Genomic DNA, 16,960 nt, shown 5'->3' with positions numbered 1-16,960 from the left:
AACAATAACATTATCCAAAATAAACTTTATTCCTAACATGAAACAAAATTTCTATGGAAATTGAGAACTCTGGGTCTAAAGAAGATAAGAAAACCAAAAAGGCATTGCAGCCCCTGGGTCTCAGGTAGTTGGGGAGGGCAGAGGAAGAACTCAGAGGATGGTGGTGGCAGCAGGCAACACTTCCTGACTCATGAAAATGTCCAAGTCCAGGCTGGGATCTTCCAAATCCAGTTTCAGAAACTTGTCCACTAATGTCTGGCAACTGAAGTGGGGGAGAGAATGGTGAGATTTATGGAAGAACAGTTAACTGAGTCCTTGAACAGAGGGAAAAGGCTGTGGCACAAGAAACCCATGACCTTGAAGATTTAGGAGTTTAAGGAAGAAGGAATGAGTCCTTGAAGGGCACAGTACTGAAAGAAGGCTTCCGAGGCTCTGTGAAGGGGAGAGGAGCTGCAGGAGAAGGCACGAAGAGACCAGGCCGAACACTCACTTTTGCATTTGGTTCTCCTTTAACAACTCCTTCACAGGCTTGATAGGTTTTCCACTGCGGATCAAGTCTGAGACCTAGGGACAGGAAGGAAGGTGGAAGGGGTGGGGAAGAGGAAATTAGGATCAGAAATCCTGTGGGCCCAGGAACCCAGGTGTCCAAGAGGAAGGGACCCCTGAGGCAGAGGTAGTTGGATGCCTGGATCTCTTCACCTCTTTGCCACGAGCAATGAGTTTTTCAGGAAGCCCTGCCTGGGCAGCCGTGTGGGAGGCATAGCTGGCATTGGCAACTCCTCCGCAAACCTGATAGAAGAAGACAAGGTCGTTCCCATCCTCACAGGTCTCCATGGTCTTAAAGAGAATAGAAGGGGGAAGCACATATCATTAATCCTGGCTTCCTACCCTGAAACCCTTGGCCAGTCCCTGTGGGAACTAATAAGAAGGGGAGTACTGGAGCCCCCACTCTAATGGAAGAGCCAGTCTCACTTCTGGGAAACACTCAAGGGAGCCCATAGGAACTATATTGATTTCCTCACCAAATACTGCACCAGGGGCCCTTGTGGCAACAGCTGTAGTTGAACAAGACTCAGAAAGTTGGTGGCCACAAAGATGTGGGGGCACATGGGTCCAAGCACCAGCCAGTGTCGGAGCACAGCAGCCAAAAGTGCAAGCCCATCCACCTGCAGAGGGAGGTGAGAGGATGTGAAACCCACCTTCCCCTCTGCTTGTGCCCTGGCCTTTCCCTCTCCCAACCTTTCTTTCTTTTCTGCCCACACATCCCTATTCTTTCCCCTCCATTTCCCCTCCTTAGTTCCTCATCAGTTTCTCCCCTCACCGTGTTGGTTCCCTTTCCGAATTCATCAATAAGGACCAGAGATCGCTCAGTGGCATTATTCACTGCTTTCGCCACCTGCTGGACAGGAGGTGGACAAGGAAAGTTTCATTAGCATTTGAAGCCTATTACTTACTAACCCTAGTCAGCCTGTGAAAGAGTTGTTTATATGTATCCACCCTACTGCACTACAAGTTCTGTCATGGTGAAATGCATGTTTAGTTCATCCTTTCATTGTCAAATGACTCACACAAAGCAAAGGTTCAATAAATGTTCATAGTGTTGTTTCTGACCTGGGTGCTCCCTGCCCCAAGTATTAAGGACATGCAACAGAAGGAATGCTTTCCTCAGATCAAATTCCTTCCCCATTATCCCTTTCCCTGATCCCACCTCCCTTTACTCCCTTTGACCTGGTTGAGGTCGATCATGAAGGTGGAGAGGCCAAGGGAGATGGATTCACAGCTATGAATTCTGGTGAAGATGGCATCTACTGCCCCAATTTCAGCCTCCTCTGCTGGTACAAAGCTGCCCACCAGGGCCATGAACGTGATCAAACCTACCTGAATAGGGGAGGAGACAGGATGTGGAGCCTCGTAGTGTGGGCTGAATAAAAAGCAAGGCTCAACTGAAGGCATGAATGATAGATCAAAGAAAGATGGACAAATGTAATAGAAGAAAAAATGTATAGAACACACTGTCCAGAATCAGCAAAGAGGTATGGGGAGTGGGTAGAGGCATACTTAGGAATGGCATGTACCTAGGTAGAGGGGAGTGAAGGAAGGTTAGGCCATGGAAATATCCATTAGAATATAGCTGTTCCTTAGCTAGAAAATGAGAACATGGAAGTAGAAGAGCAGAGAACCTCAGTTAGTTGGCAGGTGGGGGTGAAAAAGATATAGAAGATGCCCAAGGCCCAGGTTGTAGGGCTCCTTCTCACCTGTTTAAGGTATATGCTCTTTCCTGAGGAATTGGGTCCAGTGACGACTTTGACCCTGCCTTTGTCCCCACCACATTCTACAGAATTGGGCACAAAGGTTCGGGCACATAGTTCCATCAGAGGATGTCTGTAGTGGGTGGAGAGGTACCTTACATGGTCCATGGATCCAGACAAATGAACCCTCCAGAAGATGAGGTCTTTGCACACCTTTTATCTATGCCTCCAACCCCCTCTCCTCTCACCTGCCATTATGGATTCGTACCCCATGGAGCTGGGGGGAATAATGGGGCCTTGAGTAGCCATAGTCCCGGGCAGCACTGGCAAGAGCCAGCAGGGCGTCCAGGCGGGAGGCAAGGTCCAATACTCGGGTCAAGACAGCTGCCCTCGCCAGCACCTGGCACTGCAGCTGGTACATCAATAGGGTCTCCTGGTCTGGGAGTGGGTGAGGAAGGGAGCCAGGGGTCACTTCTAGGAGAAAGTGAAGGAGAGAGGCCCACAGAGGGTCCCGAAAGCAGGCATATAAATTCAGTCTGAGACTCCCAGAGACATTCAGAGAGGAATATGTAGAGTCAGAGTGAAAGAGAGGCTAAGAGCAGAAAGAAAAGGGCCTATTGGAAGCATTACGAAACTCCAGCTTCTTGGTTTCCTCACCCCGGATCTCACAGTGCAGGTCCCCAAGCAATGCATCCAGCTCCTTGGTTCGAGCACTGCGATAGTGCAGCTTCTCCTCTGAGAGAAACTGGGTACAAGGGTTAGAGCTGTGAGCTGTGCATCTCTTGGTCCTCCTCTCCTCTCCCACTTTTCTAGCTGTACCTACAGTGTTCTGACTTCTCTCTCCTTCATGTCATAACTTGTAGAGCTCAAAGTAAAACTACAAAGAAGAAGCTGGCACAATGGAGCACATATTGCTATAATCCTAGCAATTTTGGAGGCTGAGGCAGGAGTATTACAAATTTGAAGCCAGCCTGGGGAACTTACTGAGACCCTGTCTCAAACCAGAAAATAAAAAGGGGTAGGGATATAGCTCAATGGTATAGTATCCCTGGGTCCAACCCCCAAACCCCAGTACCAAAAAGAAAGGAAGGCAGGCAAAAACAAAAAACAAAAACACCACTACAGAGGAGAAATCTCATATTGGGCTGTGCTGATGGGGCAAAGCCCTCACCTAGCTGCTGCATTTTACACCTCCTACAGAAGTTAAGGGTCTTACCATGAAATCCAGTCCCTCAATTTCAAAGTCACCAGCCTCTACCATAGAAGGAAGGCGGGGAATAGAAAGAAGGAAGCCAATCTGGGGAAAATAAAGGACACAGAGCAGGAAGTGACCTACTGGACACCTTCTCTGCCTAGAGGAAGCCCCAAAACCCATGAAGGTATACCCCATGCCTCCCTTAGGAGGCTAAAGTCACCAAAAGGCTCATGATCTTCAGACTCCTCCCTCCAAGATTTCTTACCTACCAATATGTCTTTCATAAACCTAATATTTCCTCTAAAAGAGCCCTAGAGGCTACAGCCACCCTCCTTCCCTCACCAGAGGGATGTAGATGACACTGCATGATGGAATACGGGAGTCCAGATTCTCCAGCTCCTTCCGAGCAACTTCAGTGAGGAAACTGGGAAGACCCATCAGCCTTCGTTTTTCTAGGAGGGTGGAAGGCATGTAGATATTAAAAGTAAGGTCCCTGGGGCTGGGGTTGTGGCTCAGCGGTAGAGCGCTTGCCTAGCACGCAGGAGGCCCTGGGTTCGATCCTCAGCACCACATAAATACAAGTAAATAAAATAAAGGTATTGTGTCCAACTACAACTAAAAAATAAATATTAAAAAAAAAAAAAGTAAGGTCCCTGATCTGGCTGCTAGTTGTAGTGACCGTCTGTTGAGAATGATACCCCACTGATGGGCAGGCTTTATTTGGGGGCTAACAGGCCCATTCCCACACCCAACACTCACTCTCATCAATTTCAGGGTCTACATTGGGAAGAACTGTGAAACGATTTTCAGCAAGACTGCCCTCAAAGTCCACCTGTGAAAACAGATAAGGAGCTGTTTCTTATCACCTAGCACCATCTCTGTCCTGCTCTCCTTGGGCCCAATTCCTCCTATAATCCTATCTTAACCCTAACTCTCCAGACACTTTTCCTGATGTTCTGCCGCCTCCTCTGACCATCCAATTTTTTTTTTATTTTTTGTGGTGGTGATGATGGTATTGGAGATTGAGCCCAGAGCCTTGCACACTAAGCTACTTCTCTAGCCACCATTTTTTAAAATTTTATTTTGAGAGAAGGTCTCCCAGGCTGGCCTTGAATTTGTGATCCTTCTGCCTCAGCCTCCCTAAATAGTGGGATTACAGGCCTGTGTCACCACTCCAGGCTCACTATCCATCAGTCACCCAACACAATTCTTCAGTCACCCAACTGACCTCAACATCTCCCATGCTTCCCCATCTGCCATACTACATTCCCTAGACCCCACTCCTTTTCCATTCTCCAGCCCCATTCCTCTTCCCTCTCTCAATATGCCCTCTTTCCTTCCACTCACCACTTTGCCAATGAGGCTGGCAATGTGATGCAGGTCGTCAGAGAATTCTTGGGCAATGTCCCGAAAAAGCTGAATGGACTGGGGCAGGGAGCGGCAAGCATCCCTTAGTCCCAAGGCACTGTACACGGTCTGAGAAGAAATGCAGCAAGGAAGGTGACCCCCACCCAGGTTGGGCTAAGGGAAGGGGACAGTGACAGACTGAAAAGAACGGAGAATAATAAGAAGCTGAGTGTGGTGTGCACACCTGTAATGCCAAAGGAACAGGAGACTGAGGCAGAAAGATTGCAGGTTGGACACCAGCCTCAGCAACTTAGCAAGGCTGTAAGCAACCTAGTTAGACCCTGTCTCAAAATAAAAAATAAAAAGAGCTGGGGATATGGCTCAGTGATTAAGCACCCTTGGGTTCAATTGTTGGTACCAAAAACAAAGAAACCAAAGACGAAAAGGAAAAAATACAAAGTGAAGATCTTAAAGACAAAAACAAATGGAGAGGAGATGGCAACTATAAAACTGTGCCAGGCACTGTACTAAACACTGAGGCCACACAGACAAAAGATAAATGACCCCTGACCCAAATGAGTTCACATTCTAGGTAGCCAGGTACAAATGGTGCATGCCTGTAACCACAGCTATTTGAGAGGCTGAGGCAGAAGGACTGCAAGTTTGAGGCTAGCCTGGGCAATTTAGGGAGATCCTGTTTCAAAATTTAAAAATACAGGCTGCCAGGGCTGGAGTTGTGGCTCAGTGGTAGAGTGCCCACCTAGCATGTGGGAGGCACTGGATTTGATCCTCAGCACCACATAAAAATAAGTAGTTATAAAAAAAATTAATCTTAAAAAAATATAGGCTGGTATGTAGCCCAGGAGTAGAGCACTTGCTAAGCATGAGCAGCCCTAGCTTCAATTACCAGTACCACACACAATAATAACAATTCTTTTTAGTAATGACACTGAAATACGTATGAATAAAATTAAATAGTGGCTGGAATTCAGAATAATCTAAAAAGGGAAAAGTAGGAAGAGAGATAGATGAAACAACATTGGCAGGAGTGAATGTGTGTTGAAATTGCATAAGATTAATAATATTATTCTCTCTAAATATTTTTTAAATATTTATTTTTTTAGTTATAGTTAGACACAATATCTTTATTTTATTTTTATGTGGTGCTGAGGATTGAACCCAGGGCCTTGAACGTGCTAGGTTAGCGCTCTACCACTGAGCCACAACCTCAGCCCTCTAAATATTTTTTACATTTTCCACAATACATAATTTTTAAAAAGTGATGGGCCAGGCATGGTAGCACATGCCTGTAATCCCAGTGGCTCAGGAAGCTGAGGCAAGAGGATCTTGAGTTCAAAGCCAGCCTCAGCAAAAATGAGATGCTAAGCAACTCAGTGAGACCCTGTCTCTAAATAAAATATAAAATAGGGCTGCGGATGTGACTCAGGGGCCAAGTGCCCCTGAGTTCAATCCCTGATGCCAAAAAAAAGTGATGGAATAAAGCTGGACAAGGTGATTAGAGTTAATTAAGAGAGTCTGGAACATAGGCCAAGAGGCTTAACTTGGACTTCCGGGGTTCAAGAAGGGAAGCCTTGCCAGGCACAATGACACACACCTGTAATCCAATGGCTCAAGAGGCTGAAGCAGGAGGATCTTGATTATAAAGCCAGCCTCAGCAAAGCAAGATGCTAAGCAACTCATGAGAACTTGTCTCTAAATACGAAAAAGGGCTGGGGTTGTGACTCAGGGGTCAAGTGCCCTTAGTTCAATCCCTGGTACCCACCCTGCCTTACCAAAAAAGGGAAACCTTACCTTGTACAGAACCTGCCAGTCACTGACCTTGGTGTGGGACAACTTCATGCGTTTCAGAATCAGCTACAGTCAGACAAAGGGAAAATCACCATTTTCTCTCTCCCACCTGAATGCCCCTCAAGAAGCTAATGTCCTTCCCCACTTCCCAGCCCTGAACCCTGGGCTCACAGGCACATTCTTGATGTGACTCATAAGCCGATGCAACATCTGAGCCATGTCCAGATTCTGGGGCAGCAAAAAAAACTGAATGACATCCAAACGGGAATTGAGTTCTCCCAGGTCCTGAGTTGGGCGTGTGAACCAGAGCCTGGAAAGGAGGGTTTGGGAGGGAAGACTAGAAATTACATCTGTTTCATTACGGTCTTGATCACAATTTGTCAAAATATGTTTGGAAATCCCTGGGGATTGTGTCAATGTGTACGGGTGACATGCTACGGAAACGTACTGGCAAGTGCAATGTCCTATCTATGCGGGTGTGTTTATGTATATCAACTGACAACTGCAAGATGTATGAGTGTGTCTGTACATCATGGTTTGATGGATAAGACCATGTGTCATTCCATGTGGATATGTGATGGAGCTTGTCAATATTTTAGAGGGAGAGCAGTGTGCTGAGGCATTTGTGTGCCAACACTGTAGTTCTCTCTGTGACTAAGGAGAGGGTGAGTCAGTACGAGTTTGCATGTCTGTATTTAGCTGTGAAAGTATCTTTGGGTAATAGCACAGACATTTGTCTTTTCTTGTTCTTCCTGTGAAAATATGTAACTGTCCCATGTGGAATGATAAGCCTGCAATTCATAATAATGGACATCTCTACAAAGAAGAGAGGATTGATGGGGAGAGGAACATTTAAGAGGCTTTAAGAATAAGTTTTATTCTTATTTTCTCTCTTTTTTTTTTTTGTTTCCAGTGCTGGGGACTGAATCCAGGGTCTTGCACCCATTAGGCAAATGCTCTACCACTAAGCTACAGAGGCAATCCAAGAGTGTCTTAAATTGGCTGGTGGAAATACAGAGGTTTATATTATTATTTTCATTTTTGCTTATTAGAAGTATATCCTAATAAGTAAAAATAGTACATAGAAATAAATGTTTCCTCTGTTTACTGAATTCTGGGAATCCCTATCTCCCTATGGCTATGAAGAGAAAGGACTAGAGCCCATGGATTCATTTCTACATTAGAGCAAACCATTAAGAATTTTATCTAAAAGCCACCATGCAGAGACATTGGAGCCTGCTGATACGTATTTCACATTACAGTCTATAACTGATTACCCTGGGTCAGAACAGCTCAAATTAGAATGAAACAGAAAACCCAATTGGATTCAAGGGTGGATTTTAGGCACTTCCACTCTGATCTACAGTGGACTTCAACCACAGCAGTTGAATACCCACTCCATCCTCTGTGGAGAGGACATGAGCCTCACTGAGCAGACTCTCTTATATAACATGTAGATATCTCTAACTCATCTTCTACTGTGCCACGGAGACCTTAGCCAAGCCAATTCCCTAATTTTACACCTAAGGAATAGAGGCCCTTAATGGGTAAGTAAGTTGTCCAAGGTCATCCTGATAATGAGAAGTACATCTGAGTCTCAAACTCAGGTCTCCAGACTGACAGAACAGTGCTCTTTAGAGCACAATGTGACATTCAGTTACCTTCTCAGCACCCTGTTCAGGTTTAATTCATCACTCAGGCTGATTCCATAACCTGTGTATCCCCTCTGGGAAATCTGCACTCCTTCCCCATCTTTAATCCTGTTCTCTTCTCCACTGGGAATTTCTTCCATCCCTGGTTGAGATTAGAGATCTACACTTGAAGCACTGGAGATGGGTAATTAAACTACTCCACCAATTACTTGGCGATGACCTCAGGGATTATTCTAAATTAAACTTCAGAAGGTATACATTGCAGCAGGGAGAGGCAATGTATACACCTGTAGGCTAGGAAAGGTTTCTACTCTTGAGTTTTTAGAGATGATTTGACTGGTATGTTTGATTTGTGTGTCATGTTCATTCACTCAGTGCTACTACCAACAAGGCCATGTGTTAGGCACTGAGGTAACAGGAATGACCACTAGATAAAAGTTCACAGCTATGGAGGCAAGCAGGCTCACTAACTGCTAATTCTAACTTTATATGTCAGTGCAATTGAAAAACAAGCACCGTGTAATCACATGGAAGGTACATGTTTATTTATTTACAGGTACTTATAAAAGCTTTACCAACAAGGTTTGCCTCTTTAAGAGGATATAAGATTTTGACAAAGGGAGAATAGATGAAAGATTTTCCCAAATGAAAAGCATAAACACAAGCATGACGTGTTTCCATAATAGCAAGTATCCCTAAATAACTAAAATGCACAGTGGATCCAGTAGGAAAGGACTTAGAAGTTTGGGAAGGTAAGTGCAAATTAAAATTGGGTTGAATGGAAGACAGCCTGAACATCATACTGCAGCATCACACTGCTAATTTCTTTTTTGTTGTTGTTGTAATTGGATAAAATACCTTTATTTTATTTATTTATTTTTATATGGTGCTGAGGATCAAACTCAGCATCTTGCAATGTGCTAGGCAAGCGCTCTACCACTGAGCCACAACCCCAGCCCCATACTGCTAATCTTAAAAAAAAAAAAATTGTTGTAGTTACAGATGAAAAGCATACTTTCATTTTATGTGGTGCTGAGGATTGAACCCAGTGCCTCACACGTGTTAGCAAGTGCTCTGCTACTGAGCTACAGCCCCAGCCCATACTGCTAATCTGTAATGCCAGGCAAGAGGGCAAATACCTGTCATCCCAGTGGCTTGTGAGGCTGAGGCAGGAGGACTGTGAGTTCAAAGCCAGCCTCAGCAAAAGTAAGACACTAAGCAACTCAGTGGGACCCTTCCTCTAAATAAAATACAAAATAGGGCTGGGGATGTGGCTCATTGGTCGAGTGCAAAAAAAGCTCATCTTCATCCTGAAGGTAATATTATGGACAGCTTCCTGTTATTTTGTTTCTACTTCAAAGTTTAAAAGAAAGTAGAATGACACAATCAGACCTCTGTGTTGGTATGTCAAGTATTTTAGAATGAAGAATTGGAAAAAGAAGAGATAAGAGGCAGAGAGACCAATCTGGAGGTAAATGCAAAGTTCCAGGTAAGAAATTACTATAGCTACAATTGGAGCAGTGGAAAGACCAAGAAAGGATGGCTAAGAGAGACATTTCAGGATAGAATCAATAGACATTAGTGAATAATTGAATATGGGGGTGAGGGGTAGAAGCATCTATCCGAGGTCCATAGTTTGAGAAGCTGTACTGCCAGCAATGCCATTAACCAAAAAAGGCTGCAAGAACAGCAGTTTTTGTGGACACTAGTTTTGGATGTCCTGAGTTTGAGGTGCTTGAGGAAACTATGGATGGCATTAGTATATAATTAGCATTACACATGTGGAGTTCACAATTAGGGACATAAATTTAGGAATCATCACAGAATAACTCAAGTTTTGATTTTTTTTCTTTTTTTGTGGTGCCAGGAACGAAACCCAAGGCCTCACACATGCTAGACAAGTGCTCTCTCATTGACTCATTCTCAGCCCTTGAAGTATGTTTGTTTTTTTACGGGGGAGTGGTACCAGGGATTGAATTCAGGGGTACTCAGGCACTGAGTCACTTCCCCAGCCCTATTTTGTATTTTATTTAGAGACCAAGTCTCACTGAGTTGCTTAGCACCTTGCTGTTGCTGAGGCTGGCTTTGAACTCTCGATCCTCTTGTCTCAGCCTCCTGAACTACTGGTATTACAGGCGTGTGCCACCGTGCCCAGCTTGAAATGTTTTTGTTTTTTTTTTTTTAATTTTTTAGTTATAGACAGTTACAATACCTTTATTTTATTTATTTGTTTTAAAATTTTTATTTAAAATTTTTTTTATGTGGTGCTGAGGCTCAAACCCAGTGCCTCACACATGCAAGGCAGACACTCTACCAACTGAGCTACAACCACAGCCCTTGAAATATGTTTTTTATAATTAAAGATATTACCAGTGTTACATGAGTGTTTTGTGACTTTTGTAATGTTTCTGCTGCTTGTATACATGCATGTCTGTATATCATCAAAGGGTGTATCTTTTCTGAAAACAAAAAATGAGGGTAATACTAGCTACTACATGGGATTATTGTAAGAATTAATTACATGCATTTAGCCAGAGTTCAGAACAGGGTAGTTGTTTTATTATTACTGGTAGATGGAGTGGTATGTGTGAGTCTGTAGACTGCTATTAATAGGACTCAGTATGTAGTATGTACATGAGACCCATGCGTTAGTGTGTAGCATGTGTCTGTCAGATCCACTCACCTGAGTAGTTTCTCTCCCCACTTACAGCGGCATCTGTTGAGGATTCCTGTGGGGAGTATGGGCAGGGAGTGAGCTTGTTACAAGGTAGGCTGGCCTGGGGACCCAGACATAGGATTCATTCCATGGAGACTGGGGAAGGGAAGGACACTTATGGCAAAGCTCAGCCAGAAAAATACAGGAAGCAGGCATAACGTAACATTCACAAAGAGCCCAACACACATATGTAACAATTAGACACAACTCATTGAGAGATGCAGATACTTGGGGCCACATTTGTAATATACCTTACATCCAAAAGGCTGTAAAGACTATTAATCAAACACAGGCACTTATGGAAGTTACACAACTCAATAGTTTGAGAAGCTGTCCTGCAAGCATAGGCCCTCCCAAAATTCTTAGCAGGTATCCAGCTATATAAACATTCACACAGACCAGGGGAATGAACATAGTACTGGTAAAATCACAACTATATGCAAATACTATACAGTTAGAGTATGGAGAGATGCTTAACCTCAGAGCAGGTACAAAGATGATAATAAAGCTGAACTAGCTTAGAAGAGACAGCTGGCAATGGGAGTAAAGTGGGAAAGAGGGGATAGGACACACTTTAGTCAACAGCTTTTATCACAGGTTTTTGTAGTGTGGGGTTAGGGATGGGACACACCTACCAAAAAGGCTAAGCCCCTCCTTCAGTCCACTGGCCACTTTGTATACTGAGGGGTGAGCCTCACTCTTAAAAATCTGTAGAACACTATCAGAGAGAAATGAAAGATTTTGGGGTTACATGATTTTTGAAGACTGAGAAAACAGAATGGGGACTAGAAACATCCTTCTAAAATCAAGTCTTGATGTAAGGTTTATCTCTCACTCTTCTATGCTTTAGTTTCTCCATTCAGAAAAGAAAAGTGGCAGGCCAGGGGTATAATTCAGTGGTACAGCACTTGCCTAGCACATGCCAGGCCCTGGGTTTGATCTTTAGCACCCCCCCCCCAAAAAAAAAAAAAGACACAAAAACAAAGTGATACCTTTGTGCTTTTCTTCCTTTTTTCCTTTCACCCCCGCCCCTTTCCTTTCCTTCAGGGAAAGATATCTTAATAGCCCCAGGATTAGGGAAATTAGAACCTCATTAGGATTATTAGAGCATTAACCTTAATCCTTCTATCCCCTAGAGATGGCAGCCTGCCTCCACCTCCTCACCTGTAAGTGTCTTGATCTATGCTCACAAGATGGGTCCTGAGGACAGAAAGCAAACAGAAGGGAAGGCGACTGAGGTATAAAAGGTCTGAGTTCATTACAACCTACACCCATTTGGCTCTCCTCTCTGAATAGTGTCCTGATCCTCTCAGAGCTCCATAGCCCCTCGGGTTCTCCTGTTCAAATGCACTTCACTAACTGGGTCACTGTCCCCTACCCCTGGCTTACTTTTTAAGCCTCCAAATCCCACTTTACTTTGATTGAGGTTAAGCCAAATCACCTACAACACAAATTTCTTAAAGCCCAGGATGGGGATGCTGACATTATAGTCTTCCAGTTCAACTCCAATTCTTCTTCGACCCAGGAATTTGAGCAGTCCTCCAAGTGCCCGGACCTGGGAGGGAATCAGCAGTGGAGTTGGGGGACATAATAACGTCCTGGAAGCTGGTCAACACTAGGGAAAACTATTATTTTCCACAGATAGGCCAGTATAATACAGAACCCAACCCCAGGACCCAACATACCGTGAGAAGGCAGTCAAAGGGAATAATGGAGGAGAGGAAAAGGATTTTTTCAGTGGCAGTCATGGACTCCGGGACAAAGGAGTAGTTTCCAGAAAGGAGACGTTGTTTGCTTATCTCCAGACCTATTTTGGGGCAGTAGGGGAGGGAAAGATTTCATAGCTAAATTTTTCACCCCACTTTTTTTTTTTTTGATAGGAGGGATTAAACCAAGGGGCACTTTACCACTGAGCCATATGCCCAGCCCTTTTTACTTTTTATTTTGAGACAGGGTCTTACTAAGTTGCTTAGAGCCTCTCTAAATTGCTGAGGCTGGCCTTGAACTTATGCTCCTCATGCCTCAGCATCCCAAATTGCTGGGATTACAGGCATGTGTTATTATGCCCAGGTTTTTTCACCCCATTTTAAGAATAAGACAATAGAAGCAAGAAAGATGATGTGACTTGCCCAAGCTCACATAGATAATTAATGGAAAGCTGAAGCAAGAACCAAAATTTTAGCCGGGCATGGTAGTGCACACCTGTAATCTCAGCAACTAGGGAGGCTGAGGCAGGAAGATCTCAAGTTCAAAGCCAGCCTCAGCAATTTAGTGAGGCCCTAAGCAACTCAGTGAGACCCTGTCTCTAAATAAAATACCAAAAAAGGGCTGGGGATGTGGCTCAGTGATTAAGCACCCTGGAAATCAATCCCTGGTACCAAAAAAAAAAAGAGCCAGGTGTGGTGGTGCACACCTGTAATCCTAGCAACTAGGAAAACTGAGGCAGAAGAATTGAGAGTTCAAAGCTAGCCTCAGCAACTCAGTGAGGCCATAAGTAACTCAATGAGACCCTGTCTCTAAATAAAATACAAAAAAAAAGGGCTGGGGATGTGGCTCAGTGGTTAAGCACTACTGAATTCATTCCCTAAAAAGAAAAAGAAAAAAAATATTTTCAGATTCTTAGTCTAATACTCCTTTTATTACATATATAAAGCAAATATGTTTGAGAGCACAACCTGAGAAAGATTAATGACTTAGGAGAGAAAGCTATCTATCTGGAATTGGAGATTTGGTTTAAAAGATAATGCTGAGTACTGGGACTGCGGCTCATTGGTAGCACACTTGCCCGGCATGTATGAGACACTGGGTTCGATTCTCAGCACCATATAAAAATAAATAAAATAAAGGTCTATCAACAACTAAAAAAAAAAAAGATGATTATATTGATAGAGGAATTAATGTTACTGCCTTAACATCAAATTAGAATAGAACAGAACATTCTCTGTCTATTTTGTAAACCTGGGAATGTTACGGAAATGTCTTATGAATCATCAGAGCCACTGAGTGCCTTTTAACTTTTTTTTTTTTAAGCAATAAATCACTCTTGTAAGCAGTACATCTGAGGGGAGGTCTCTGATGATAGGGTGGAATTAGGAGAAAGGAAAGCAGAAGGAAAGGTGACTGGGGTATAAAATGTCTGAGTTCATTCCAACCTCCACCCACTTGGCTCACCAATCTCAATACTGTCTCAATCATCCCCTTAGAGCTCCATAGCCCTGACACTGGGATGGGTTATTGGCAAAGCAAAAGAAGGAGATACCAAAATCCACACTTGGCAAAAGTATGATTTCAGGTCTCTTTGGCTCTCTGTGCTCCTGGGAGGCTGTGGGGGAGGCAAAGACAAAGCCATCATTCTGTACATTTTAGTTCTTTTACCTCTGTCCCACTCTCTCTAGCCCAATTCTAGCTTCCTGCAACATTACATATCTCAATCCTTTACTATTATCCCATTTCCCAACCCACTCCTTACCAAGCTTCCCTAGAAAACGAGTCATATTCTCATCCTGTTTGGCACTGGTAACAACAGACCGGGGATTGATTTCATCCACAACTTAGAAAGAGAACAAAGAATAAATGAGATTAAGGATCTTTATCCTTTGACTAAAAGGGAAACTGTAGCTCTCTTTTTGCCCCTTGTTCCCTCTCAAGAATTTATTTATTTTTTCCCTCTAAAAGGAGGAGGTGCTCCACATATCAGGAATAGAGGTAAAAGGAATGAGATTTAGAAAGATAGTGACCATCAGGATGGTGGGAGGCAAGAGCGATGCCCTGGAAATTGTCAATAGACTATAAATCCCTAGAACACACACACACACAAAAAAAATAACTGATTTGACCAGGACTATCTGCAGTTCTTGATACATTATAAACAATTAATAAATATTTTAAAAATAATGGAAATGGATTCCTAAAACCAACAGAAGGGGCCTCTGGTTGTCAACTAGGAAACTGATTTTCAGGTAAGTACATATGAGTGAAACATATTTCCAATCCCAGAGAGAAGAGGGATTCATTGATCTGCCCCCACCTCTTTGAAGAAGCTTGAGGCTCTCATGGTCTGGGGCATCTGGCATGAAGTGAACAATGGAGTCACTAGTGTCATAGTAGGCAATGCCCAGGTATCCTGAATTCCATAACACACACAGATGGATCTGTCCCACAAGGAAGAAAGAAAATCAATATGTGAACCACTGTAAGTTGTAGGGTTTTGCCATCAGGGATTGAACAGAGGCAATCCACTACTGAGCTACATCTCAGCCCCTTTTATTTCGAGACAGGGTCTTGAAAAATTACCCAGGCTGGCCTCAAAATGAATTTGCAATCCTCCTGCTTTAGCCTCCCCAATCGCTGGGATTACAGGCAAACTGCATCCATCAAGCCTGTTAATAATTTTATCAAATCTCTTGGGATAGACAGCATCCCATTGGAACCAGAGGCTCATGAAGGGGACTTGCCCAGTCCTCCCAACCCCTTTTATTCTATTTATTTATTTATTTATTTATTTTTATCAACTCCCGGTTGGCTCTCTAGAACACCTCGGCTGGTCCTTCCTCCTCCTCATCTTCCTCTTCGTTGGCTTCCGCGGGGCCCGGTGCTGGGACCAAGTTGGGGAACCTGGCCGAGGCCGCCCCAGGTCCCAGTCCCTGAGGCGTCCTGCCTGGGGTTGCTTGGAAGGTCATGGGCTTGGAACTCTGCGGATATAGGAAAGTGAGGGCGGTTCAGAAGTGCCATTCTAGCTATGGTGGTGCGTGGAAAGACAAACCCACTGGGGACATAGGGGCGTAAAAAGCTGGGTTGCAAGATATGGGGGCATTCTGAGGGCGACTGCTCATCTATTTCACTAAAGAACAGACTAGGAAACTCCACGCGCCCCACCCTCATTTCTGTCACAAGGAGATTGTACTTTGGAAGGAGAAGGGTTGAGGGCCCTGTGGGGCGAATTGTACACGTCTAACTTCTGCTTCTGCCAACCACGCCCAATGATCACAGCCTATTGCTCTTAAGTCTCCAACCCACCACCTGCACCAACTCGCGACATTTTCCCGCGTTTTCCGTCACCTCAGTCGCTACACGCGAGAAACAGCCCCAACCACCACCACCAACGGCAAGCCTGCAGGAGGGGCTCGTCGGCGCGTGGGTGGGATGCGCGCGCACTCGCACCACCCCCGTAGCGGCTTATTGGTCGGAGGATCCTGGACCGCTCAGAGATCCAACCAGGCGTGAAGGTGGAGTAGGCCGCAGGCGCAGAAGAATCTGGGTGTTCATTGGACTATTCGCATTTGAGGCGGTGCTAGAAGGTTCAAACTTCCCGCCCTCTATCGTTGCTTAGCAGCGGGCCTCTGACCCGAACAGTTTCTGGGTTTTGATTGACGCGGGGTGGAGTCCCAGAGCCTGGATGGGATCTGGGGAGTTGGGCAGGGGTTTCGGAAGGAGGCTGACTTTAAAGGGCCAGAGGCACTTTTTTTTTTTTTTTTCCCTTGGAGAGTGGAGAAAAGTAACATTAAACCTTTGCCAACAGCAACTAAGTTAATATTTGTACCCTCTGAGTTAATATTTATAAAGAATTTGGAACAGTGCCTGGCAAATAAAGTAAGAGCTATATAAGTGTTTTAAATAAACAAGTGGAAATAAGAAGTGGGACTCCTATCTCAACCCTATTTTTGCCTGTTTCCTGGGTCCAGAGTATGACCATCCCCACAAGGGCACTACAGGGCTAATTTATTATCCCCACCCACAATGAATTATTCAAATTATACCAAATTCTGAAAGCAGTAGAACAAATAAGAACACTTACACACTTATTGGGTTATTGCCATACTCCTACATACACACATACATACTCCTAAGGACAGAGGGTGGCATTAATTCATTCAGCATTTATCTTTGTTAATTATTATTATTATTATCAATAGTAGTACTATGGATTGAACCCAGGGGTGCTATACCACTGAGCTATATCCATAGCCCCCACTTTTTTAAAATAATTTTTTTG

At 44.2% G+C, this 16,960-nt stretch overlaps 1 protein-coding gene and 1 non-coding gene across 2 annotated transcripts; one reads left to right on the top strand and one right to left on the bottom strand.

Annotated features, from left to right (window-relative positions):
• Positions 1-10: 10 nt before the first annotated feature.
• On the bottom strand, positions 11-16,238 carry Msh5 (mutS homolog 5). Its single transcript, XM_046467826.2, has 25 exons — positions 16,027-16,238; positions 15,504-15,659; positions 14,996-15,119; positions 14,438-14,518; positions 14,228-14,290; positions 12,654-12,775; positions 12,414-12,523; positions 12,133-12,168; positions 11,604-11,686; positions 10,936-10,981; positions 6,772-6,910; positions 6,604-6,666; positions 4,792-4,920; positions 4,204-4,276; positions 3,787-3,896; positions 3,466-3,546; positions 2,907-2,994; positions 2,498-2,687; positions 2,256-2,382; positions 1,729-1,878; positions 1,322-1,396; positions 1,023-1,166; positions 700-837; positions 491-564; positions 11-262 (listed from the first exon to the last, which is right to left on the bottom strand). The coding sequence occupies exons 2-25, from the start codon at positions 15,645-15,647 to the stop codon at positions 151-153; spliced, it is 2,502 nt and encodes an 833-aa protein (XP_046323782.1). The 5' UTR covers positions 15,648-15,659; positions 16,027-16,238; the 3' UTR covers positions 11-150.
• Positions 3,945-4,017, top strand: Trnaa-agc (transfer RNA alanine (anticodon AGC)). Its single transcript has one exon. It is a non-coding gene; the product is annotated as a tRNA-Ala (tRNA).
• Positions 16,239-16,960: the final 722 nt, after the last annotated feature.

Source organism: Marmota monax, unplaced genomic scaffold, assembly GCF_021218885.2.
Source record: "Marmota monax isolate L192 unplaced genomic scaffold, Marmota_monax_Labrador192_F-V1.1 WCK01_AAM20220418_F8-fsc00404, whole genome shotgun sequence".
Classification (NCBI taxonomy): Eukaryota; Metazoa; Chordata; class Mammalia; order Rodentia; family Sciuridae; genus Marmota; species Marmota monax.
This window is presented reverse-complemented; position numbering and strand designations above follow the sequence as displayed.